The sequence below is a fragment of the Copadichromis virginalis genome, linkage group LG23 (assembly GCF_057382275.1).
Source record: "Copadichromis virginalis isolate Kocher_CV1m ecotype Utaka linkage group LG23, C_Virginalis_male_GT1.1, whole genome shotgun sequence".
NCBI classification, from domain to species: Eukaryota; Metazoa; Chordata; class Actinopteri; order Cichliformes; family Cichlidae; genus Copadichromis; species Copadichromis virginalis.
The window spans coordinates 2,292,732-2,319,269 of NC_140639.1; the positions used below are offsets into that span (position 1 = coordinate 2,292,732).

At 41.9% G+C, this 26,538-nt stretch overlaps 1 protein-coding gene across 2 annotated transcripts in view; it reads right to left on the bottom strand.

Moving 5' to 3' along the window:
* Nucleotides 1–1,253: 1,253 nt before the first annotated feature.
* The window catches only part of cep350 (centrosomal protein 350), a 34,531-nt gene continuing 9,246 nt past the window's right edge, over nucleotides 1,254–26,538 (bottom strand). The window contains exons 9-38 of one of the 2 annotated variants that reach the window (XM_085447471.1): nucleotides 26,111–26,230; nucleotides 24,390–25,105; nucleotides 24,142–24,260; nucleotides 22,613–23,625; nucleotides 22,319–22,472; nucleotides 21,704–21,873; nucleotides 21,357–21,543; nucleotides 19,554–19,696; nucleotides 19,310–19,473; nucleotides 18,597–18,707; nucleotides 18,300–18,440; nucleotides 18,001–18,140; nucleotides 16,778–16,882; nucleotides 16,441–16,661; nucleotides 16,046–16,263; nucleotides 15,615–15,893; nucleotides 15,356–15,505; nucleotides 14,987–15,147; nucleotides 13,473–13,595; nucleotides 11,405–11,661; nucleotides 11,085–11,260; nucleotides 10,658–10,802; nucleotides 9,975–10,135; nucleotides 9,720–9,844; nucleotides 9,577–9,638; nucleotides 7,545–9,448; nucleotides 6,628–7,152; nucleotides 6,317–6,463; nucleotides 5,919–6,041; nucleotides 1,254–4,530 (exon numbers count right to left, since the gene is read on the bottom strand). In XM_085447471.1, the coding sequence (XP_085303597.1) occupies nucleotides 4,363–4,530; nucleotides 5,919–6,041; nucleotides 6,317–6,463; nucleotides 6,628–7,152; nucleotides 7,545–9,448; nucleotides 9,577–9,638; nucleotides 9,720–9,844; nucleotides 9,975–10,135; nucleotides 10,658–10,802; nucleotides 11,085–11,260; nucleotides 11,405–11,661; nucleotides 13,473–13,595; nucleotides 14,987–15,147; nucleotides 15,356–15,505; nucleotides 15,615–15,893; nucleotides 16,046–16,263; nucleotides 16,441–16,661; nucleotides 16,778–16,882; nucleotides 18,001–18,140; nucleotides 18,300–18,440; nucleotides 18,597–18,707; nucleotides 19,310–19,473; nucleotides 19,554–19,696; nucleotides 21,357–21,543; nucleotides 21,704–21,873; nucleotides 22,319–22,472; nucleotides 22,613–23,625; nucleotides 24,142–24,260; nucleotides 24,390–25,105; nucleotides 26,111–26,230 (8,228 nt within the window). In that variant the 3' untranslated portion in view covers nucleotides 1,254–4,362. The remainder of the gene's footprint in view (nucleotides 4,531–5,918; nucleotides 6,042–6,316; nucleotides 6,464–6,627; nucleotides 7,153–7,544; nucleotides 9,449–9,576; nucleotides 9,639–9,719; nucleotides 9,845–9,974; nucleotides 10,136–10,657; nucleotides 10,803–11,084; nucleotides 11,261–11,404; nucleotides 11,662–13,472; nucleotides 13,596–14,986; nucleotides 15,148–15,355; nucleotides 15,506–15,614; nucleotides 15,894–16,045; nucleotides 16,264–16,440; nucleotides 16,662–16,777; nucleotides 16,883–18,000; nucleotides 18,141–18,299; nucleotides 18,441–18,596; nucleotides 18,708–19,309; nucleotides 19,474–19,553; nucleotides 19,697–21,356; nucleotides 21,544–21,703; nucleotides 21,874–22,318; nucleotides 22,473–22,612; nucleotides 23,626–24,141; nucleotides 24,261–24,389; nucleotides 25,106–26,110; nucleotides 26,231–26,538) is intronic. The other variant, XM_085447470.1, reaches the window with a different exon arrangement.

Here is a 26,538-nt window from a genome sequence, read left to right on the forward strand (position 1 = left end):
AGACAGAGTTTTGCATTTTGAGGGCAGGTGTCCTTTAACAGAACAGCCACAGAGACACAATATTCCGTTTATTTCCAGCTTTTTATCTATAACGCAAACACACTAGACTAATGAAGAAAGATCCCTAACAATAAAAAAAAAAAACACTCTTTGAGGAAGCATTGGCAACGGTGGGAAGGAAAAACTCCCTTTTAACAGGAAGAAACCTCCGGCAGAACCACGCTCAGGGAGGGGCCGCCTTCATAGACTCACAAAGACTACAAAGTTATGAAATCAACAATGAATGGGAGCAGAAACAGAAGTAAACCTGTGCAAAACTCACCCACAACAAAAAACAGACTTCCATGTAGGGGGAGCTGGAGACAATTTACAGGTGTGTGCAAAACAATTCATTACTTGGAGAAATGAAAGTGAAGACCATTTCACAGAATAAGCTGCATTTGACTGTTCAGGTATGACTATATTAGAAACTTACTTTGACACAGAAGGAAACACAACTAAGAATCAAACTATGTTAAAAAAAAGAGACCTTGTTGTATGCTTGTTTTGACCAGACTTGTATCCTACACGGTGAAAAGAGCCTTTAAAAGTTACCCAGGACACACTTTGTGAGTTGTTTTCAGTGAATTTAAGAAAACAGATAAAACATGGATGGTATCCGTGTTTAGGTTTCAGGTGACTCTAATTTAGGGGGGAAAGTGCAGTTTTATTGAAACTGTGATAAATCCAATAAAACTGATACCCAGCAATTGGGGAAAAAAAACAAACTCTGGTGCTGGTGTCACTTGGGTTGATATAAAGTTGATTCGTTTGCAGTTTTTAGACGAAGCCTAAATGTGTTTTTCATCCCTGCTCATTATGCTGGAAAAGCAAAGGCCACGATCTTCAACACAGCCCTGCGTGTTTTGGAGGCCTGTAACTTTAGGGATGGGACTTCAGTGAATATGGTAAAGTTATTAAAAACACAATCTTCATTTTCCCAAACTTGGGTGGTTTTATGTTGAATGAGTCTTTTTTTCTTTTAAATGAAAACGATTCACTGATGCAGTGAGATGGATCTCCAGCTCTTCTGCTAATTTGCAGATAGCTTTGCAACAATAGCCTCACGACTGCGCCCTAAAACAATGTGACAAACAAACATCAACACACAGTCGAACATTACAGAGAGATTTGTTATCCTGCCGTCAGCACTGTAACATGTGGGAGCTACTTCTGCACACCCTAAATTAAAATTGAAAACATTTCACATCACATTCCTTTAGAAACAATGAAAGCTTTATTTACAGTTTCAAATTTCATTTAGTAAACAAATATATACTATGTACATATTTGCAAAGTAAACAGTGTTTTTTTTTTCCTTTTTATACAACAATCGTTAAAGTTACCGTAAGTGTGGGTCAGATTGGACAAACAGTATATTTACACCCATAAAAGATTTGTACTAATTTTCAAGTGCACTTGCAGCACACTCACAGCACATTATTATAAATATTCAGGGAAATCTAATTCGACTTGTTAATATGATACTCAAACATCTTGTGCCTACTTTTTACAGAGATCAAACGGCAGGTGCTGCGTCTCCTGTGAAGACCTCGGACCAGACGATAGGAACGACACCGCTACACCAAACAGCTTCAAGCTACTTGAAGGCTGAGTTAATCTACAGACTACAGCTGAGGTCTTAAGCTGTTTGGTCCAGACACACAAAACAATAAGTACAACCAAGTACTGCATAGTTACAGAGGGGAACTTAGCTTCCACCAACATACAATCAATTGAAGAGGACAAAGACGGAGGAGTCGCAATAAAGCCTTGCAGAAAACGTTTCTAAGATACTAATCATGTCACCAGACTTTAATGTCATATAGCATGGAGACTGGTATGAAACGTTTTTGGTCTTTTCCTACATTATGTACAGTTTGAACATACACCTCAACACGTATTCAAACAGCATCAGGAAGGGGAAAAGAAAAAGACTCAGTTTAAGGTCACTTTAGCTCCAAGCAGTCAGTGAGAATTAACAAGCTCTCTCATACATGCCACAATGAGTTTCTACAGTTTGTTGGATCAAAGCCACACTGACAGTGGCACAAAAAAAAGCCCTTAGATACAGTCCTACGTGCTGAACCACATCAGCTCAGTGACTCACACTGTGCAGCCTGTCAGCTTGAGCCACTTGTTCCTGATACAGTACATCAATAACATGACTCAACACTGTCTATATGCACAGACACATGGGCTGGCCTGATAAGAAGCAGGTTAGACGCAAACATTTCCTCGGGCTGAGGCACAGAAGCAAGAGGAGATTTAAAAAACTGTCCAAAAAAAAAAACTACACAGAAATATCTATAAGGCAGAAACTGAAGCGCTGGTTAACTGGTCAGAAGAAGAGCAGCCTTTGTAGGATCCTTTATAAAACGGTAGTATACAGCAGTTTAAGGGAGACATTCGAAGAAAATAGGTCCAAATGATGCAGAGACATCAGGAAAGTCAGTTTGAAACAAACAACTCAACTTGAAAAAGGCACTTGAACTGAATATGGAGTTCGACCACTTCTGGCTACTTTGTGATGCCTCGTTCGAACTGGTCGATGACTCGCAGCGGCCGTGGTTTTACATGACAGGGTGTTTATTTTAGGGCAAATGTTATGCAAACAAACCTTTCAGAGAGTAAATAATAAAGAAACGAGAACCACGGGTGTTTTCTCAGATAAGACGAAGTAAATGGACCGTAGGACAGCTGAGGCTCAAATCCAGCATTTCGGTACTGTCCCGTAATGTAAGTGTAAAAACATCAGCCTACTGCAGTTGTTTCTCTTCTGTTTTCGTGCTACACACTAAAGTGTCGGTTGCGTTCACACATAGAGAAACCAGTTGATAAGGTTTCTCTGTGTGGTCAACACTGTGCTACAATGTGAACATGCTTCCTAAAGTTAGCATACAGCACAGAAGAGGAACGCACTGTTGACCGACTGGACAGCTGTGGCCACAATAAAAAGTCACACAGTTTAGACAAACAGTTTCAATCGATTATTAAGAGAACGACTTTAAATATTTAAAACACATTTCTCCATCTTCTCTGCCTGGATTCTCCTCCCTAATGTATTGCCATATTCACATTTTTTATTTGTGCTTTTACAACAATGTTAGACTTTCTTTACACAAAGTTTAAAGGAGCTCTTCTCTGTATGTTTACTTACAAGATCATTTACAATTCTGAATGTTCTTTGTGCCTCTAATTAAACATTTTCACGCAATAAATAACTAAGGAAGCAAACATGTTTCATAGACTCTTTGAACTCAGCGGTCCAACACAGCAAAGTCTGTCCAGATCTGATCAGAGACCAAGTGTTGCAACTCTAGATTTGTAATACAGCACTGACTATTTAAAGCCCCAACTCTCTGCTTTAAAGGCGTTTGATGGTCTTTAAACTGTAATGGCTGAAATACTTTTTCACAGACAGAACGTGGAGCAAGCCTTTAGTAAACCTGCAGTCAAAGCAAACCATGAGCTTTGTGAGCCAAAGAGTTGAATTTTATCATTACTGGTAGGCAAATCACTTGACCCAATGCCAACTAAGGAGGTGCTGTATTTGCCAAAGACCAGAAAGTGATCTAAAAGTCCCCGTAAACAAGCAAGAGCTACAGCGGTTAAGGCAAACTTACAGAACCCTGCAAAGAGGACTGTGAATAAAACGAGCTGCAATTACCCCCCCAGATCACTGGGTCTGGATGTGAAACCTACAAATTAAAGCTTAGAGTTGGTACTTTAACCTGTTTAGTTTCAATGTGCTGCATTACAAAGCCAAGGCTATAATGTATCACTGTCAAACCAGACTGCACGTTATATTGCTCATTTGTTGTTCTACTACAATTTTTGAATCCACATATATACACATTTACCTAAAGATTTACAATTCAAAAGAATTATCTACTACTGTTCTGAGTGGATGTTATTCCAAAGTCCACGACAAAACGATCACTTAGCAGCATTCATGGACCTTCGCATGCTTGCAAATGGCACAGTCCATCTCATCATCATCAACAGTCTGCAAAACGGCCGGTCCAGGCGAGAGCTCAGACTCGTGTTAAGGTTTTAGAGGGCGGGATTGCTCAAGAGGCGTTTTGAGCGCGACCGTTGTCGCTATTACAGTCAGCTGATGCGATTCAGCGAATGAATGTTGGAGAACTAAGGACAATTTGTTTAGCTGCGAGGTAATACTGAGACTGAAGGCATCAGAGGGTTGCTGTTGGCACATCAGCTGGTGGAAGCCCGAGCAGCGACAGTTGGCTGGAGTTCACCGTGGTGGGGAAAGAACAGGATTGAGCTAGAAGTTGTAGTTTAAACTCAAGCAGAACGCCATCAGGAGAGCGTGTCTCTGTTGGCTCTCTTGTCAGAAATGAGTGTGAGCACATTCACTGTGTCCTTCAGTAAAGAATCGAAGATGCTGTCTGCTAGCTGCATTTTGACAAACAGCTCGTCCTCGTCATAGTTGACCCACTGGGCCTCCTCCTCGTGGAGTTCCTGAACCTGAGAGAGAGAAAAACTGGTTTTACTACAGAAGCACAGTGACTGACAGCTGTCCCTATGACAAAGAATATATAGTAACGCAGTAATCTTACTACTATGTAAAGTAGTCTGAGGTGACAAACACCGTGGTTGGCACCACACAAATAACATCAGAGACATTTCAGGGAGCGAAGATAAAAAGTTAATGTTCTGTGTTTATGTAAACCAGCATTTGGTTTGTCTGTTATCCTGGCTAAACATTAAAACATAGCATGATAAAGAGCTGAAAGACTTTACAATAATTTCTTTGCTTTCTTGGCACAAAAGGGGAATAAATAAATTAAAAACAAATAAAACAACTGTTTGTTTTAAATATCTGGCCAAAACCTTCGTCCGAGCACATCTATCCATCTGGACCTTTCCTCTCAGGAGTCATTTCCATGGAGCCAAAAGGTTCCACTGTTTGTGTTTCCACTTTGGTGAAGGCTCATAAAGATTATCAAGTCAGCCTGCTGACACAGCTGTTGCACAGGACCGTGGAAAGCAAACTCTCGTTCATGTTCTCTCCTTATAAAAACTTAGCAATCAGTCTTACTACTTCCCCCCCAATCTCTTCAAACACACGTCTGTGTGACGGCCGGTAAAGAAACAAACACAAAGCAGCAACAGTGGACTCGCTGCTTATAACCTGCCCTGTGGTAACAAGCTGCACCTCCTCACAGAGAACTGGACCATAGCTACTGTAAAACAATCAGAGTCACAGTGTCTTTATTAACACCATTGTTTGGCTCAACCACTAAAGCAAAAAATCCTCATCAATCCATTTTCACATCTTAGCATCTCTTTTCTATTTATTCTATCTGGTTTCACATAGTTTCCTCTGAGAGGATAACCACATTTGTGTATGTTCCCACCAGGTTAATCCCCTCTTTTGATTGCAAAATGAAAATGAAGACCCCTAAAAGTAGAACTTTCTCACATTTTCATTTTGCAGTTGTAAACGAGGGAATTAACCTGGTGGGAAAATGGTTTAGGCTTTCCAAAAACCATCTGACAGTTCCTGTTGTGGAAAATGGCCTGTGTGGAGCACTTCTCCTGCTTAAAATTGCTCCTCTTCTCTAAAGACATTAAATGAACCTGCACCACCTGAAATAAACCATCGCAGTATGAAGCTTTTCAGGCAGATTATGTTCAACTTCCTGTAATTTTAATAAATCATTAAAGACTCTAATCTGCAATGCATGTTTTCCTAACTCTAAGTAATCCTATTACCTCTTTAAAGCTGTTGCTGTTATTTAGTGGAAATAAAATCATTTCTCATGTGTTTACTTCTAAAAATGAAAAAGGCAACATTTACAAGATGCTCCGTTTGGGCCACAGAGAAATGCAAATGGCATTCGGGGGCCTACCAGTATGTGATCGACTCTGTCTCGCTTCTTTCTTCCAAACTTGAGCATCTTCTGCCAGTCGTTCTTCTGGTTCTGGTCTTTTGTCAGACCATAAAGCTTCAGTACTTCTTCTGTGATGAACTCCTGAGAAACAGCATAAGGGGGACAAAAAACATGTTAGTCGCGATGCTGGATTTGAGTGACTGTAAAATCCTTATTAAGAATTTCTAATTTGGTGGTCAAAGGCCACTAAAAGTAATGCTCATGAAAAGGATTATAGAACATAAGTCAACTATGAAACAATTTCACAAAAATGTAATTATTTTATAGTCAAAAATATCAACAGTCAACATCACTACAGCATCATTATTGTCACTGTTCAACAGTTTCTCTCAGTGTTGCTGCCATCGTTCTTTTACCTGGATCTTCTTGATGTCTCCCGGTGTCCTGACTTTGTGAAATGAAGAGGACTTCACTCGACGCGGTTTGACCCACTGAGGCTGATTAGTATTGGGGTCTTCAGCATAGATCTCCTGAAGGATCTCCCACGTTAAGTCATACACAGCCTGAGAAAAGAGCACAGGTAAAAATATGAAGTACTGTATGAAATTTACATAAATAAAGCTTCTCAAGTAGAATAACCTCAATTTAGGTGGTTTAGCCCAAAGCCAGCTTTGGAGCTTTAAAAACATGACTGACATTTTCATGGGTCCACACGTCTTATTTATACCTTTCTGTAGCTGCGAATGGACAGCGACTCCTGGTTCTGGGTGCTGTCCTCTTTGCCAAGGTATTCTAGTGAAGGTTGTGGACTTAGCAGCTGCCCATGAGTGAGCGTTCCCTTGTTCCCGAGGTCAAAGCTGTCCCAGAGCTCCCGTGTGGCAGCATGGACCATCTTCTCCACCTCTACAGCTGAGTGGGGTACCACCATGGCAGGCTGCTCAGGTAGTTTAGGAGGCAAGGGGAGAGGCAGCTCCGGTCTAGGTGGCGTCTTTACCTGGGGTTCTCCACCTGATGACGGACCCATTTCCCCCATAGCTGGGCCAGCTGATGAGCTAGATCTCCCAAATCCCGCTCCCAGTCGTGCCTCTTCCTCTTTGAGTTTCTGCTGTTTCCTGCGGGAGCTAAGGCCAAAGTCTTCATCAAACCAGTCCTGATCATCACCGAGGTCATCGAGCAGTTCACGGCTCAGTTCCAGCTCTGCTAGACGCTTGGCGAGCTCTTCTTGACCAATGGCTCCTAACACTGGACTCTCCTGTGTTGAAAAAGTAAAAATAAAAAAGGACAACATCAACATCAAGCTTACATTCAATTCTAGATTTGCATAAATATTAACATCTGATTGCAACATCACACCACGAGGCCTACAATAAGTTTCGGTTTTGCATTTTAGTGTCAATTTTGCTTACAAATATTTCACAAAGGCTTCAGCACCGACCACCAAATTCAATGAAGTCTGTCAATATAAAGTTGGACTTTGGCTGAACAAATCCCGAGGACAGGCTCAAATAAACAAGTTACTATCTTGATGTCATCACTGCCAGTGGCTAGCTGACTGCTTTGAGCTTATTATTATTTTTATCCACAACTCATTACAAAACAAAGAAGCGGAAATTAAATAATCTGCTATTAAACGCTTAGACTCACCGGTCGGTTACACAGTTCTGGAGAGGACAGTTCCTCCTTTTCAACTGGGAGAAAGAAGGGGAGATCATCTTTTTGATCCACTGTAGATTTCCATTTTTCTTCTTCTTCTTCATTTTCACCAAACAGGTCTCCATTCATCTGCTTGGCAGCTTCAATCTTCTGCTCTTTCGCCCTTTTAATTTCAGCACACTGTTTAAGAGCGTCTTCCACAAAGTTGTTGACAAGCCTGTCTGCAACTGTGTCCAGAAAATCCTTGTCCTTTTCTTTCCTCTTATCATCATGTGACTCTACGTCTTCTTTTTCAACAAGGGCTGTAATCTCCTTTTTACTCTCCATCACCTGACCTGTTTTATCCAAGTCAGAGATGATGAGAGTGTGCGATGCATCTTCAGAATTCAACATCATGTCCTTAATGTTCTCATCAGAAAATTGATGTTTAGATTCTTTGTGATGTTGTGAATTGAGCTGGGGCCTGTCCCAATGTGGATCCTGGCTCTTGAGAACAGAGCCATCAGTTTCCTTCTTATCATTTGACCCAGTCTCCTTGTGAGAGGTCTGTTCATTTTCCCTGTTGAGATTTTCTTGCATTTGGAAATTGTCTTCCTTAGTTTTAGGTTCATTTCTATCTTTATCTGACAAGTCATCAAAGAACGAGTCCTCATCTTCTGTGGTATCGGTGTAGAGCTCAAACTTGTCTGGGAGGTGTGAGATTTTGTCTGGTGGAGCGAATATACCATGGCGCTCGTCACACTCAAAGTATACTACTCCATCGTAAGTGCCATTGTTGCTCCCTTCAGACTTGTCCAGCTCAACCCCTGCCCAGAAACCATTGGCGAAGCTGGTTGGACCTTTGAATCGCAAAGTGCCGGGCTGAACACCACCAACAAGAACTCGGTCTCCAATGTAAAAATCCGGCATTTCATCTATAACAGGAGAGAGGGGGACCTGCAGAGAATAGATGGTTGGTGAGTGTCTGGAATTAAAGCTCTCATTGTCCCGTTTAAAATCTACTGCCTGCTTATTGAGATCCAGCAGTCTTCCGGATTTATGGCTAGGCACACTGATGCCAGAATGGTGACTCAGATCTTCAGCCATTTCTTCCTCTACAACTTCATCCGGGCTGTCAAATGCCAGGCCCCTGCTAGATGCGTCTTTTCTTGAACCCTTGATTTCATGGGAGGAAACGTGGGAGGTCTGAGACTCAGCCTTGGAACTATGATGTTCTTCCTTGGATGAAGAATCCACTGATGACTCAAAGTCATCGTGATAACCATCTGCTACTGGAGAAGCCTCAGTGTCTTTTATGGAAGCCTCCTTCATTGAACCAAAAGCATCTGAGTTTGGGGATTGGGCCTGGTCAACAGATGCAGAGCTGTAGTTTTGATGCGCTGAGGTTTTGAGGTCCGCTACCGCTGAATGTGGCTGACTAGAGGCAATAACGTATGGCTGTAAAGGTTCCTCTACATCAGATACTTCACTCTGCTTCATCTGATTTCCCTGTTCAAGGCCAACAGTTGATGAATGTTGTTCTTCTTCATCCACAGAAGAGGAAACACATTTAGATGTAGGCAACCTCTCCTGAGAGTCAAGTCTGTCTTCATTTTCCAGTTTTAGAAGATGCTGAGTTTGTTCATCCTCAACTCTGGAGCTTATTTCCACCTCCAGCTCTTCCTGAATATCAGATCTATAATCAGACACAATATTCTCATCTGCATGTTCTGACTTGTCTTCTGTGGAGTGCTGCCTAATAAGATCTTCTGTAGACTGATGATTCCTCTGTCCTGAGGTTGGACTTTCTGGGCTGCCGGATATTGCCACACCCGGAGTGACTCTTTGAGGCGCCTCAGCAGACACGTCTCCAGGCACTGAAGTGGATCTACTTAGATGTGGCTTAGGAAAGGCATCTGTCATAAGAGTTGGGAGAGCCGCATTATTACTGGAAAATATTTGTGAAAACACATTTTGAATAAACACTCCACGTATTCTATTTATTGTAATAAAGTATTTATTATGATGACTTTAAAACACTCACGATGATCTAATGATGCATCAATTTGTGTCCTTTCAGACTCTGAGATTTTGATGAGTTCAGACCTGAGAAACAAGCATTTATTTTTAACTGCACACCATTCATTTGAAAATTATGTAGAAAAATATCATTATTATTCTCTGTACCTGTGTGAAGATGGAAGATGCTCTAAAACAGAGTTGGACTCGTTGATCTGGGAGTTGGTATCAAGTGTTAAGTCTGGCTCTTTGTTAAGGTCTGCCTTAGTTTTCTCAATGAAGTTGTTATAGTTCTGTAAAATCAAAATAAAACACAGAATGATAGCAGAGATAAGAATACACGCACAAGTAAACGTCCATAGAAGAAAAGAAATTATTCAAATCTAACTGGATGTTTAAATGTAGTTTACACATCATGTTTACCTCCAGCTGTTTCAACAGACTCGCCTCCTCTGCCTTCAGCCGCTCCTTATGTCGCTTCTTCTGCTCCTTCTTTAGCTCGGAGGCCATTAACTTACGTTTTTTGAGTTCTTCCTTGAGCGCCTTGATACGGCTCTCTATGTCACTCTGGTCTGAAATGGTTTCTAAAGAAAAATGTACATGACAAATCACAACTACAATGTGAAAATGGTGCCAGACCTCTGATTAGCAACGGGTAATCCAACCTTTAGCCCACTCAAACACTAACACATTTCTTTGGGGATTACTGTACATTTTCTTTACCGGGAATGTGTAAAGTTCATTTCCATAAACACACTGAACAAAAAGAGTATTGAAAACATTTAAAAAGTGACCTGGAAATGAATAAAGCACACTCAGCTACAACACGAGGCCAGCACAACAGTTTGCACTGGTACGATAAAGTGCAATGCAAAGAGTTCCCGTCTCCTATCACACAGTTAAGCTTGTTAGGGAGCAGGGAAGTGGTTGCATAATGCATTTCTGGCATCATCACATTCTTCCTGCCTACACAGCGCCAGCAATATAGCTGCATTATGTCAGCTGTCTGCTTTACCCATCCTTTCATCTCTAAAAACTGTCGGGAAGAATTTCACACTCCAAAAGCGTTATAATCTCAGCGTGGGTTTTGCACACTAGTAACTCACCAGACTGGGTGGCCATTGGAGGGTCGGTGGGCTGAGTGCAGGGGCGGATAAGTGTCCGGGCGGTGGAGCGGAGCTGCATCTTTGTTTTACTGCTGCCCTCTGAAGGAGATGCAGCAGGGCTGTGGCTGCCTTCAGGAGCATTAGACTAGATGGGAAGACAGAGGAACACTACTTCAGGACATGTCACATGACATCACAGTCAACAGATCGTATGCTTACATTAATATTTTACAGTCACAGTAAATTAAGTAAGGCTTATGAACCCTTTTCCTAATCCTCAAGAAGTACAGCAGAGGAAAAAACGCAGCTATAAGATTCTTTCTCCTGTACACAGATGTGTGTTCAAAACCCCAAAAACTACAGTGAGTATCAAAGCAATTAGTTGAAACAATAAAATACAAAAAGCTAAAAATACAAAATCCATTACATGCAGTTGACTTGCAGGTGATTGTGATGCTGAAGTGAAGTCCTGGGTGTAATTTGCAGGGCTGCCCTGGACAGAGGCCAAAGTTATTTCAGAGACTGAGGCAGGTGGAGCCGGTCCCTCCGTGTGCATACTGGACTCAGGTGTCACTGACGAACAGTCGCCCTCGCTAACATCCTCTGAAAAATGAAACAAATCAACATTGTTATGTATTTTACTCTTACTCCCACACCACACTGTGTATTTTTTAAATCCCATTACGTTGTTATTTTCCGGTTAAACCATGTTCTACACTTGAAAATAAGAAAATTCGGCAGCTTCACCTTTCTCGCTGTCAGTTCTGGGCTCTGAGCTGCGGCGGTGACTGAGGTGGGAGCTTATATCAGAGATGTCCTTTTCCTGTCCCTCTGACACGTCAAGATGATTGTCCCGAAGTGTTTTCTGGTCCCATGCAGCCAGGGCCTCTTTCTCCATCCTACGGACCTCTGCCTCCTCCTTGTCCAGTTGCTGCTTCCATTGTAGCAGCTCTTCAGCGTGGTGACGTCTTTGCATCAGCTGTTGTTCTCGTTTGGTCAGGAACCTACAGAGGTGGATGGAAAGGAAGAAATGGGAAAGAATAAAGTGATGAAGAGGAAGTGGAAGAACGGTTAAAAAAAAAAAAAAAAGAGAGATGAGAATGGCAGAGAGGAGGAAGATGAAGGAAGAGAGTTGAAGAGAAGCAGTACAAATACACTGAGCATTAGAAAAGGTTAAATATGACCTGCAGAAGCAAGCAAACCCAGAATCACCTTGACATTCAGTTATTACTGCAAACTCAACTCAAACTTTTGTCCAGCGCACACAGAATTAAAACACACATCCCACACATGCCCAGAATAATCATCCAAATACAGATATGTACAAGTACCCATTATATACAATAAGTGATGAAATGTCCCTTAGGAGAAAAGAGGAGAAGGAAGATAATAGTAAAGATGTCAGATTCATGCATCAGATTCAAACCCAGGGAGCAATAAGCATAGTCACACACACACACACACTAAGCAGTTTAAATATGATTTTTTTAAGTCCTAAGAACAAATTCTTCAGTCTCCGAGTGTTCCTTTACGTTCCTCCACCTCCTTATATATCAGAATAACAACTCAAAGAATAGTTTTGTTGTCTCGCAAAGCAAGAAGACCGTTTAATTCTTCAATTCAATGTATATCAGGGACACTAACACGTACAAATATCTGTCAAAATAAAGCGCAGTCAGGTATAGCTGTTTTGTAATATGGTCTCCCACAGCTATGGGTGCCATTTCTGTAATATACTCACATATCTATATTATTGCTAATATATATTGTAATATATCTATATCACTAAAGCACTTCTGGATGGATGCAAACTGCATTTCGTTGCCCTGTACCTGTGCATGTGCAATGACAATAAAGTTGAATTCTATTCTATTCTATTCATTACAGTGCAGTATTATTTAGCCTTGATCTAATTTAGAAGCCTTTCTCTTGACCTAATTTATACTGATGACAGCCCAGATACTAAAGACCGAGACTGGGGAGATTCTTTAGTGCCTTCCCAAACTCTATTAGAGCCAATGACCATCTGTACTTATTATCCCATCCTATGCAACAGTTACATAATAAAAGCGCTAGTTAAGATTTACTGGGCTCATTAAAGAGATAAACCACTCCATCTCTGGTCTTTTCTCTGAAAACTCCTTTACTTCAATGTCACTGTGCGGTTTCATTTCCAAACATTTTATTTTGATAACTAGGCTGCAGCTCTCAGCTAGAAGCCACAATGTAAAGAATAATTTCCACTGCAAATTTCGCTAATTCATTCCAAGAGGCAAGGAGGAGGGAAAGAGTTGTAAATTAAACATGACACAAATTAGTGAAATCCCAGTTTTAAGTCTGAGATTCCCATCCAGCAAGGAAGGCTCCTACTAAATAACATAACCTTTGACCATCGCAAATCAAAAGGTTTCTATTTCCCAATTTTCCCTCGTGTTTATTGTTTTACACTCGACCAGTGTGCTTTAATACCTTCTCTGGTAACACTGGATTTTTTTGTCTTGCTGATGCCACAAATATCAAGGACTAGAAAAAAAAACATGTTTAAGGTTAGCTTATTTCAGTAAAGCAGCTTTCCTTGGGCACTTTAAGCTTTCATCCAAACTCTGTCCCCATGAAAAAGCCCATCCTGAAAGTTACAAACCTTGAAATATCCCAACAAAGAACCTCAGACATATCAGCACACATCATTCACCATCCCACCCCACCAAGGTCCCAGTGCCAGTGGACAAACACAAGCATGTTCCATGGGGTGGGGGTGGAGTTGAGGCAGGGCAGGGCAGGGCTAGGTGCATAGGTAGAGAACACTGTACAGTACCTGACCAACTGCTTGTAGATAAAGAGCCTGAATTTAGGGTGAAGGTTGGGAAGACAGACACTGAGGGAGGCCCAGTGATGGGCCGTGAACACAGAGAAGAAGCAGTGGACAGGAGAACAGTGTCTACAACACACAAGCACGCAGAGACAAAGTCAAAAGAGCCACACAAACGAGGATACATTTACAGCGCACACGCAGACACACGTACGTAATGTAAAGAAAACAGAACAAGACGCAGAGGAAAGAGACAAGCAGAGAGAAAGGGAGAGAGTGATGTGAGAAAATGTCGTTTTATCGCACCCGAGGTGTCAAGCTGTTACGTTTAAAGCACCACTTCTCATGTAACAATCCTTTTATCAACATTTGACTCAGTGTGTGTGTTAAGGTAACCTTGAGGGTTTGTCAGGATGTCATTACCGGCTAACCTGCTTACTGAGGCAGTTATGACAAACTAATCTGTAACTACGACAGTCAAACTAATTAGTGTTGGTTAACACCGTTAGGTGAAGTTGTTACTGGGTATTTTTGTGCAATTGCTTTTGCCATTGTTAACAAAACAGCAGATTTGGAGAACAACGGGGAAAAGGTCGTCTAAATGGTCCGATTATATTAAACTATATTACCTGCCTGAAGCCTGTAACATTATACAACAAAACCACAGTAAAACTGCTCAGATGTTTTTTGTTGTAAGCCTTTATTTAAAGAATTGAAGCCCTAAAAATTGCTGAAAACGGGTAATGGAAGGCTGGTCTGTCACTTATACGCAAATTATAAATCCCAGAACAATTCACACTTGTTTGTACCATCTAGATTTGAGAGGCTCTGCAGTCAGCTGACCAAAGCTGGTGACCAAGTTTAAAGCTTTAGGTGACCTACAGCTACTGCAAGCCCATGGCCAATATGAGAGTCATTGGGTGTAATAAACTTTATGGAATACACGGCATACATATAACTGAATGTTGCAGTGCTAAGGTTAAATGGTACTGTAAATATTTAGGGTCTTTGATTATTGTCTGATGTTCTTTCTTTCTTTCAAACATATGAGTAGGAGAGCTTTTTACAAAGTAGCTTATATAAATCGAAACTCAAAGATGTACTGAGGGAGTGTGTGGCTGCTCGTCTAAGCTAAAGAGACGAGCACTTTAAAACAGCAAGAGAAGCACGCCGAGCAGCAAGAGAAAGATGCCACTGTTTCAATTAGTGCTAGATAAGGTCTCCCACAGTAAATGTACATCTCTGCTTTGTATCCTGTCAAACTAGAATTAAAAAGAAGACATTTATAAACTACGATACCTTTTCTTTTTAATGAAGCTATGCTATCCAAGAACATAGCACTAATGGAGGGATGTCTTTGCAGCCACATACTAAAAGCAATTCAGATTTTAATCAAAGTAAAACTAAAGTTAAGTTGAAAAATAAATGAATACATGAATTCTTATCATTCAGTGGGAGGCTTGTCAATAAGGAGACAGCCAAGCCCAGTTAATCCATGAAGATTAAATTAAAGTCCTTACTTTTCATCCATGTGAGAGCGCATCTTCTTGAGCTTCTGCATGATGCTGCTAGTCTCACTTCCAGAGACAGAGAGTGAGGGAGAGGGGCTGCGGTTATCATCAGCATGCCTCATATCTGGGGAAGCTGGCTCAGACCCTGGGGTTTCTGACACCGGGGTCTCCTAGAGGATGATCGACACACGCAGAAAGATTGAGAATTAACAAGGGAAAAAAGAAAAGAAATGAGCACACCAACATGTCTGGTTGAATGTACGCTTTTTTCCTGTGTTTATTCAAGACTACCTGTCACGAACAAAGCATGAACTGAACTGAAATCGCCTTAATTCGCTGGTTCTTCTGCAGGAGCTGATAAATGACTGAGCTACTTACAGGAGGCGCTTCAATCCCAGCACACTTGAGACGTTCCTTCAGCCTGAGTGTTGAGTTTCTCATCCGTTCAATCTCCTCCTGCTGTTTCAGCAATAGCTGCCTTTCCTTCCTCGCAGCTTTGTTGGCCTCCTGAAGTCGCCTGATCTCAGCCTGAGAAAATGAGCACAGTGAGAGAGAACACTGCTTAGTAGGAAAAGTTAACACCACAGCATTCAGTGAAGCTCCCTCAATGTAACTGTGCTTTTGCCATCCACAGTACCTGCTCCTGCTGCAGCTTTAAGAGAAGGCCTCTCTGCTTCTTCCTGATTGGTGGCATTTTGTCATCCTCTCCCTTATCTCTCAGCTTCTTCTTCAGGTGCTCTAGCCAGGCCAGCTCTGTTCTGGTCTTCTCCTTGAGTGCTTTCTGGCGAAGACGCAGCAGAGAGCTCTGGTGCTGCAGTCTTACCTCCTCATCTTTCATGTACTGGCGAACCATGTCCATGGTGAACTGGGAAAAGCTGTCCTGTCCACCAGAGAAGGCTATGTTTGAGTCCTGTGACTGCAGGAGAACGTGAAAATGAGAAGACAGTGAGATTTAAGAAGGAAGAGAAATCATAAGTTCAGTAAGGAACAGGTAAAGAACAAGTAAAAAATGATTTCAGTTACATAGCTGCATCAACTGATTGTGCTGGCCAGTGTTTGGACTCTCACCTTAAAAGAATTGTGCAGCCCCGGTCCTGAAACCAATGTGCTGTGATTGGCTCCATCATCCTCTGACTCCTCGTGGTGGCGGGATTTTTTCTCCATGGTTCCCCGGCGATGTGCCTCTGATGGCAGAAGAGAGCGGAAGGAACGCTCTTCAATCTCGTCTTCTGTCATGGACTCGTCAAACTTGAGCGAGTACTCTGTGGCCACAGATGTACTGTCTCCTGAAGGGGCAGAGACCAAAAGAAACTCGGGGTGAAGTTTTGGGGGTTTTTTTAGATAAAGATCAAAGGTGGGCATCGTGTTTTTATATTTTCCTCTAACAGTGATGATATCAACATCTGACTGTTTACACGGGGAAAAGAAACAATTTAAATGCATGTCGAGTTTTTAACTTTTACCTTTTTCATCCAGTACAGATGGAATACTGTCACTGCAGACGGAGTCATTTGCTGCTGCTGCTAGAACTTCCTCTTCTATGGAGCTGCTGGCTGCTTCCTGTTTTGGCCTTTTCTCGAGTCCACTATTCCTCCATTTCCCCTCTATGGCCTCTTTTTTCATCTGCTTCTCATGGTTTGATAAGTGATGTGATGGGCTGTGTTGGCTGCTTAAGGCAGATCCACTGAGCGAAGGGAAAAAAGGCATATTGAGTGGGTTTGTTTCAATTCGTATTCCTCAAATATAATGAAAAAAGAAAAACCTGCAGACATGGCACTGCATAAAGAGACTGACTGGTACCTGAGATTCGGTTTCCTGAATGATAGCGAGTCAGAATGACTCGTGCTCAGTGAAGACAGCGGCTCCTCTGACCTGGTCCTTCTGTTTGATGGTTCACTCTGAAAGCTGTAAGAGAACAAGATTTTAAATTTAGGCCTTTGAGGTAAAAGGGTTGACAACACTTGGGTTGTTACCCTAATGCATGTCCAACTAGTTGTTTAATATTATTAGAGATGGGCTTAGCTGTGAATATCTGAACAGTTCAAAGGTGGGTCCAATAGTGAAACCAGTTACAGCTAGCATGTCAAAAGTCTGCCACAGCTTTGCAGAGTCATGCCGACAGATAGAATTTTTATTTCGAACATGCAAATATAACTGAAATAACAAAGAAAACAAAAGTTAAAAATCGTCAAGTTTTCATGTATATATCCATGTCTACAGAATGTGTGTGCTCGATGAGGAGTAGGATGAAGTTTAGACTTTTCCTGTTCTACCCCCTTATTTTAAATTTCATTGCTTACAAATCCATACCCAGAATTCAACATTATTTGATCCATACATGTTTAACTATGTACAAGTCTAACACATGAACATACACAAATAAAACCATTTTCATCACGTAAACCAAAACAACAACAAACTACATTTTTACATAAACTAAGCACCTTGTGTTTGACACCAGCTTAATCTCTGAGCTTATTTTATATCTATGTGACAAACACCTTAATGAACACTTAAGCTTGGGGTCCTCTGGACTTGATCTGTGAAATAGATCAAATGGTAAATGGCCTGTATTTGTATAGCGCTTTACTAGTCCCTAAGGACCCCAAAGCCCTTTACACATCCAGTCATCCACACATTCACACACTGGTGATGGCAGCTACATTGTAGCCACAGCCACCCTGGGGCGCACTGACAGAGGCGAGGCTGCCGGACACTGGCGCCACCGGGCCCTCTGACCACCACCAGTAGGCAACGGGTGAAGTGTCTTGCCCAAGGACACAACGACCGAGACTGTCCAAGCCGGGGCTCGAACCAGCAACCTTCCGATTGCAAGACGAACTGCCAACGATCGCCCGCATCAAGGCTCAGCACCTCATGTGATAACACGAGGTGAAGGGTAATCTTCAATTCGTCAAGCGGTTCCCTGCAAAAGCATTTTTGCTTTGCGTGCCCATCGCTGTTACGAAGGATATAAAAATCAGAAACTGACAGGAAAGTGAGTGTGATCGTTTGGAGTGTACCTGTCAGAGTCTACGTTATCCTGTCGATGCTCCATCGAGTAAGTGTCATTTTCTTTTCTTTGCTCCACTGTGGAGGAATCAGTGGCAACAGGAGGGACAACCACAGATCCTGACATCTGCGACCGGACTAGTTCTGTCATCTGATGAAGTAAAACACAATAAGGCGATCAAAATGTATGACCTCGTCACTCTTAGGCTGGATGTTATGCTTTTTCTCTTCTTCAACAATCAATTAGCTTTTGCTGTACAATTAGGACACAGGCTTTTTCCAGGCAGGGAGGAGGGAACTGATTGCTAACCTCTTTGATGTGTCGGGCAGCATCGGCTGTGTACTGCGCTGCCTCGGCCTGTTGAGTCATCATCTTAGTAGTTGATTCCTGGAGGCCTCCCAAAGTCTTTTTTTGAGATGCTGCCAAGGTTTCCTGCAGTTCTATATGAGCCTGGACAAAACCATATACATACATATACATTACACAGACAGAAAATCAAAGCGCTCATACGTTGGAAATTAAAAGGTTATAAAGCAAACGTTGAATCTATTATCCACAAATACATAAACATTTTGTTGGTTCTTGTGAGCTGATTGTGTGCAGTACCCTGGCCACTCTCTGCCTGTTTTCTTCCAGCTGTAGTTTTGTCTCAAGAGCTTCTCGTTCAGCCTTGATCTTCAGCTCATAGAGCTCACGTTCATGGCGCTGCTGCTTGGCCTGCAGGGTCAAAGTTCACAGAGTAGGTCAATAAAGTGTAATACAGTAAAACAGCAGGTAATATTCTTGTTTTCACCCCAGCTGGTGCTGCAACTAATACAACATTTAGAAATAAAAAGAAAACTTAAAGAAAAAGATATTTAAATACTGACCTGTGTTCAAAACATCAAATCATATTTCATGAGCCAGAAAGATTATAGAAACTAAGTAACTTGTAATCCTTTGAAACTTCTGATAGGTAAAGATTAATGCCACAGCTAATATATATCTCTGTCTCTCTTCCACAGCATGTCTTTATCCTGTCTTCCTTCTCTCACCCCAACAACAGCAGATGGCCCCGCCCCTCCCTGAGCGTGGTTCTGCCGGAGGTTTCTTCCTGTTAAAAGGGAGTTTTTCCTTCCCACTGTCGCCAAAGTGCTTGTTCATAGGGGGTCATATGATTGTTGTTTTTTTTTCTGTATGCATTATTGTAGGGTCCACCTTACAATTGAAAGCACCTTGAGGCGACTGTTGTTGTGATTTGGTGCTGTGTAAATAAATTTGAATTGATCTGAATATATATCATCACATTAGTATTTCATAGGAAACATCTCCTACTTTACCTTGAGCATTTGGGCCAACGATGCACTCTCCTGCTGTGCCATGGACACACCCATTAACCTTTCCACATCCCCCAACTGCCTGAATGACTCCTCAATTGAGTCCAAATAATGGAGTTCTGCTGCCATACGCTGCTGCAGGACACCAGGTGAATACTGTAGCTCACCTGGGAGAAAGCAGAGACGAAGGGAGTTAGACATAAATAAAAATAGATAAAATAAATAAGCAAAAGAACTTTATTTTTACCAGTGGACTTGGTCTCTGCTCTACCACCAGGAGCTAAAGTGCCTGTGTTCTGGTTGGACGCATTTCTCAAAAGCTCATTGGGAGATTCTACTGTTGGAAGAGACCGGGGGATTGGAGAACTAGTAGAGGAAATCAATCTGGACCTGCAATAACAAAGCGATGAAACATCATCAGTATATGGGGTTTGTCAATGTAATAGTTAGCAACATGTTTTAATACATTATTTGATATAGAGAACAGAAGGGGAAGTGGGAAAAGCAGGCATGCGATATTTTTACAAACTGTTGCAAAATTGACATTATGAAACTGGCATTACATGTACAAGATTGTATAAATATTTAAATAAGAGTTTCAAATATTCACTAGAGCATGTTTTACAGAAATGGTTGCCTATTCTGAAGAACAGGAGCCGAATGGCAAAATGATAAAGAGCGAGACAGCTCGGGTCCAGCAAAGGTGAGAAAGTGAGAAAGAAAAAGGCGCTGCTGTGAGAGGTCAGAGTTATCAATTATGAATCGTTTCTTCAGAAAGAAGGAGCGTCAAAAAATAATAATACTTTCTAAATCTGTACAAAAAAAAAAAAAAAAAAAAGCAGACAGTGGCACTTTTTTCCTTTGATCAAAATCTGCACAATGACATGAAAGCATCTTGTCAAAAGTCAAAATACTACAGAGGGTGACTTCCCTTAAGAACATTTTTAACTGTTTTTGTCTTACAGAGTCAAAGAAAAAAAAGAAAAGTGCATTATTAATAATAAAAAGTTTATAATTCTCTCACAAGTTTCTTCCTTTATTGTTGAAGACACACAGACCGTGCAGAATCCCAAGAATCTGCCACCTGGGCTTTGGAGTACCATTAGGGGGCTCAAATATCACTGCTGCACAGTGGGATTAGAAGGAAAACAAGTCTCTTTCCTTCTCTCTGGGAGCAGGCCCAAGCGGTGGTGAAGCTGAAAGACCCGATCAACAACCCTGTGGGCCTCCAAAACAAAATAAGCAGTGTTTTCTGTCTTGGGTTGAACTACAGTGCGGTCCTGTTGCTGGGCACTACGCGGCTGCTTAAACCCTCAGGCCCTCAAGAGAACAGCAAACCACAAGACTGCTTAGACTGGCAGCCTCAACTGAGGCTCCTCTAAGTGTAGTTTAGTAATTAGTCATGCTTAAATACATTTACTTTTGGTTAATAAATAACAGTATATGCCAAGTGGAAATTTCAGAGTGGTTGGAACAGCAACAACCGAGGTTGCCTAGTTCAGAAAATATCCAAATGATTCCTGAGTGCACATTTTTAAGAGAAGTTTAGGTTAGTTTGGAAATACTCTGGGAAGCAAACAGTGTAGCTCGTGTGTGGCTTCCCAGGTTAATGTAAATTTTACTTCATACTTGCCCTGCATCCAGGAAAAAAATAAATAATAAAATGTTTTAATTTATGAAGCCGGACTGCATCCAGAAATAAAGAAATATATTCATGCTGTGATCCTAAATGAAAAATATATATAAATACACCTATAACCTACCACATTCAGACAGCAAATAGATGCGTCACTGTAAGCCAGAAGAACCCCCACGACACAAAAGCAGTGTGGCATTAAAGCTTACTAAAAACCAGGAAGGAAATACCAGAGACAACTGAACGCGAGGGCAACGTAGATTTGTATGAACAGTACACACCATTCATCCTGCTCTCAAACAGTTCTGTACATACTTCAGTTGGATATCTTAGAAATGATCTTAACAGAAAAATCTGCTGATTAACATATCTGGTGACATATTTGCAGCCTTTATAGCACTGAAATAAGCTTACTGTTGGTGAGAATGGCCTGAAGCTTCCCCTAGTGTGTCATTAGAGTGGACACTCTTGGCCTGGGTGTGGGAAGAGTTTTTGTCCGAGCCTGCCTTTCTGGATTCAGACGATAGTGCTTCCGAGGCTGGAGAGCAAGAGCTCCTATGCTCCTCTACAAGAGTGGTGTCACTCTGATCTGATACTGGTCCTGCAAAGAGACAAAGCTTTGTTCTGTTGCAACTTATGACTTCAAAGACAGTTTAACTGAAATTCAGCTAATAAGCTTAAATGCATTAATTTAAAAAAAGTTTACAACCTGGTCATGTCAGAAAATAATCATTACAAAAATTAAAAAACAAAAAACTCACCTCTTTTTCTGGCAGAGTGCCTGGAGAGGGGCGAGGAAGCAGGTGTTGAACCAGAGGAAAGATGCTGTGAGTGATTGGATGACTGAAAGGATGAATGGTGGGAGTGACTGCAATCTGTGCTTTTTTCATAAGGTGACCTCCTCATCAGTTCTTCAAAGTGATTATTCACACTAACAAAGAGTGCAGAAAGAAATCGTGAGCATTGGACTTCTATCAAGAGCATATCTCCATTCTGAGTTCTGTTAACTCAAAATTTACAGAAATACATTGGTTGAAAAAAAAAAACCCCATAACACAATCAGACACAACACCCCACTTCCTCACACATGACAACAGTAATATGTTGTCTTCTACTATAATACATGGAAATATGGATAACATGATTCTATTTATCAAGTCAAAGCTTTGTGAGGACACACGGATGACCAGTTTTAAATCAGTTTCAGGGTCTTTGATACGACACATACAAAAACAAAGCAAGGAAACAAAAGTGATCCTGAAAGTTGGTCTTTACTCTAAAAAGGAGGACAAATGTTTGTATCTGAGAGTGCTGGAGAAACCATCTGTGTGACATGAATGCCACCCAGTGGTGACTTTGAAGACGTCTTCAGTTACCTGGGGGAATTGGAGCTTCTCTTTATTTGCCCACTGGCTTTGCTGCTATGTGACGATACAAAGTCATCTTCATAGACTGCTGCGTCTCCAGGTCCATTTCCAGAGGCCGCAGAATGGGCGGAGGGAGAATTCCTCTCCACATTTCTATCACTCACTAAAGAACAAGTTGGAGACAGAACACACACGTCCTTATCTAAACTGACCGCTAGTGTTTTGCATACATATGACCACTGTGGTTTTCATATTAAATGCATCATGTGAAGCTATTATATGCATAGTCACACGTGAACTCACCTTTAACGTGGCTGTGATGGTTTTTAGTGAAGATGTTGATTACGCTCAGAGGGCTTCCTTTGTTCAGCTCTTCCCAAACTGCTTTGTCCTGGTCCTGCTGTGCAAAGGATAAGCTGAGGCCTGAGCATTTCTCTGCTTCCCGCTGGAACTCCATCAGTCGCTGGTAATCCTTTCTTTGACGTGCACAGTAGTCCGCCGCTTCCAGGCGATCTGCTGGTCTAGGTACATAATTATATCTAGAGGGGTGAGGAGGACTTTGCTCATCCTCAGAAAAACTCCCTTCACTCAGAAGAGGACCCTCACTAATAGATCCACCACTCGAATCATGGAGATCTGTCCTGTTCTCCCCCTCGTCCATAATTTGTTTCCTTTCTGATATTTTATTCATTCTTGATTCCTTCTCCAAGCCATTGACTAGCTCCCCCCTTTCTTGTGTGTAACTGTTAAAGATGGGATCGATTACATCAACGGAAGTCTGTTTACCATTCTTCAACTTCTGCTCCCTGAAGGAATGCAGACTCCCTGCTCCTGGAAGAGCTGTGCCATTGTATGAACTATAATTTGTGGTAGTCAAAATCTTCTGGATCCTCAGAGCCATGTTATCTTTTTCTGTGTCACGTGCTGCCGTTCCTGCCCATCCATCGACAAGAACAGAGGGCCTAGGCACTAAAACAGTATCCATATCCATTGATGTTGCATTACCGTAGTTGATGCCTTCCCCAGCAAGCTTCCGTGCCTCACTTTCTATGCGGTTAGAGAGGGATGCAGCTGTGGCCTTGATGGCTTCGATGCGGGACATTTTGGACCGGGACCTGCCGGAAGGGGCTGTGGCTGGTCGCAGGGTTTTCATGCCGTTACTAGCAGCCACTTCTGCCTCTATTCTTAAGAGTTGAGAGAAGAGACGGTCATCGTCCGATCCTTGAGCAGTGCTGCTGGGTCCAGTCAAAGGTCTAGCAGGTGGGTACAAACGTTCTTGATGAGGCAAAGGGGCAACTCCAAGATCAAGATCAACCCTGTGACAAAAAAAACTTTATTTAAAATGTAAGAAGACAAAAGAAGACTAAACACATCTAAGTGCAACACCCTTGGTAGGTAAGGTAAGCAAACGGTAAAACTTCCACAGACAGTAGTTATGGTTTCAAAGAGTCCCCCACTTCATGTTTTTAACGCAGCATCCCAAACAATCATCCTGTACTTTGGTGGTAAGAGATGTAAAAAACTGATAGCAGCCTATGAGGCTATTGATTTCCAGTCACTTATCGCAGATGTTCTTTATCGTGCACTATTTTTGTTTGTTCCTGTAATAAAACACTCGTGGGTTGTTGCATGCGATGCTCATAAAACCAAACATCTGGATTTTTTTCAAAAGCCAGATGATTTTCTAGTTATCAAACAAAGATCATTTCAAGAAGACAGAGGACTGTGTGTACCGGCAGGCTGTTGTTGTCTATTTGTGTTGAATGTACTGAGCTTGTTACTTGTGACAGAGGTAAACACAGTTTTGTACTTGGGTATGAGCATGAAAGTACCTAGTTAATGGAGGTGGTGGATGATCATTCAAAGACCTGTCACTGCTTGATGGGCTCTGGGGTGCCTCTAGTCGTTTGTTCTCTTTGTCCGACTCTCCCGAGGGCTGGTACATCGGTCTCTGTAAAAGAATACATCAACAACACTTATTTTCGTTTTATTTTTCCACTACATAAGTGATCATATCTTTGTTTTTGCAGTTTCCATGTTTGTATAAATGACATTACCATGTTTTTGTGACCATACTTACCAGCTGAGTAGAAGGAATAGCAGGGAGTGTCTGCATGGCCCCTTCGCCCAGCTGGGCCTCCTCCATCAGCAGTTTGTTGTAGGTCTCTTGTAGTCGCTTTTGTACAGGGGCCACGGGAGTCTCAGTGGGGATTGCCACAGTTCTAGCAACCTCTCTTTGCTTCCTGTAGAGCTCCTGCAGTCTCTGGTGTCTCCTCTCCGATTCCTCCCTCATCGCCTTCTTCTCGTCCGCCTGACGCCTTTTTCTCTCTTCTTGTTGCCGGGCAATGTACTGGCGTACTGTATCTGCATCATAGTGCCTTTTCTTGTGCTTTGCGTCAGTTATGTTGGTAGTTTCTGGACGATGGACGGGGCTGGCACTGCGACAAACTCTCGATGAGCTGTTTGCTGCCGCAGTAGTTCCCCAAGTAGAGACGGGCGTCCTTGTTCGTGACCCTGAGCCCCCTCTCCTACCACTGCTGCTACCCCGGGACCTTTTTCGGGCCCTCTCGTCCTGCTCAGCTGCTTTGCACTCCAGCTGAAGGTCATCCAGTATTCCCTGGATGTCTGCTGACAACAGGTCTGAGCTTAACCCTCCTGGAACCTTGTCCTGAGGGATAGATGTTGGTGTGAGGTGGCTTTGTGATTGTCCCTGAAATCCACTGCACGGCCGCTCTGTGCTGTTTGGACGTGATCGTCGCTTTGATTCTGAGCGTAGATCTGAGCGGTGGCGGGAATCTGGTGAATATTTCCAGAAAAGCAGATATATCAGTAATTCATTCACGATGTAAACAATGACGCACACTAAAACAATGTGTGTTGTTAAATGACTTCAACCAAGAAAGACTCCTGTTTAATAAGTGTAATATCAACTTGACCTTCTATGCCAATAAAATGAAATATTTCATGATAAATATCAATAAAAACAGGTTCATCCCAGCTTGAAAAATGAGAGATCCTCCAACATGTGACTACAGCTGATTAAAAAATTCCTAAGCTGAAGCATCAGACATACGCATAAGCATAATAAATGAGGCTTAGGGGAAGGCATGCTATGGCAACTCTAATCTGGGCCAAATCGAAGATTCCCATGTCGTATATAATCCAGACTTTTTTTTGTTAACACTCCCCTGCCATCCCCATGGTACATGCTGCATGCACTTGGGTCAGCCTCTGGAAATCAGGTCATGTCTTGTGCATCCAACCAGAAAAGCCAGTCGATTTCTATTCCTTCTGGTCAGTGGTGGCCAGTACAGACACAGCGAGCAAAGACAGAGTGAGGTGTGGCTTTATGTAAGTGTACTGCAAGTGTGCAGCAGAAGCTATGGACTTTATTTAATGATATTCCTTTGGCAGGCTCGGTTTTCTGCATTGCTGTCAGATGTTCCAGACAAATGAAACTATATGTCTTTGAATTTTCTTATAATATTTTCAAACTACTTTATCACAGATAATAGCATCGAGAAATGTCCATGTATTTCAGGAGTTAAAAGGCTTAAAGCGGCATAGTTAACACAGGCAGATTTAAGTCAACTGAAAACAGTACATTTTTTTTTAATGAGGAGGTGCGAGAGGGTTAAAAACCTATTTTACACTTCAGTTATTCTACAAGCAACTGAGTAAAGTCACACTGACACGCTGTGGGTGAGTCTTTAATGCTTAATAGACTTCTAATGATCTTTTCTGTCTCTATGCTATTCAATTTAACTTCTTTACTGTTAGGTGAGAGCTTGCTGTTCTCACCTGTTCGGCTCAATAAGTCAGCCGCATGTGGACTGTCCTCCTCTCTGGGCAGCTGAGGAACTGGACCTAGTACCATCTTCACCAGCTTCTGGCCCTCTCGCCATGATGCAGGGCTGATCGCTGCAAAGTAACAAAGTTCACACGTGAGACTGTGTGCTGCTATACTGAGTATAGTTGCTCTTGGCCTCATGAAACATAAGCATCTATATATCCATCACCAGAATAGACACACAGCTAAGAGAATGAAAGACAAGCAGCAATCTGACTTTCCTTTAGTGGGATTTAAATGATTATTCAATCAAATAGTATTACAATAAAAAAATAAATAAAAAAATGTAGGCAGTTGCTCTAAGTCTATTTTTCAAATCACTTAAGTTGCTGTGTGGAAGAGTCGATGCACCAAAGGAACAATGAGTGCAGAATACTGA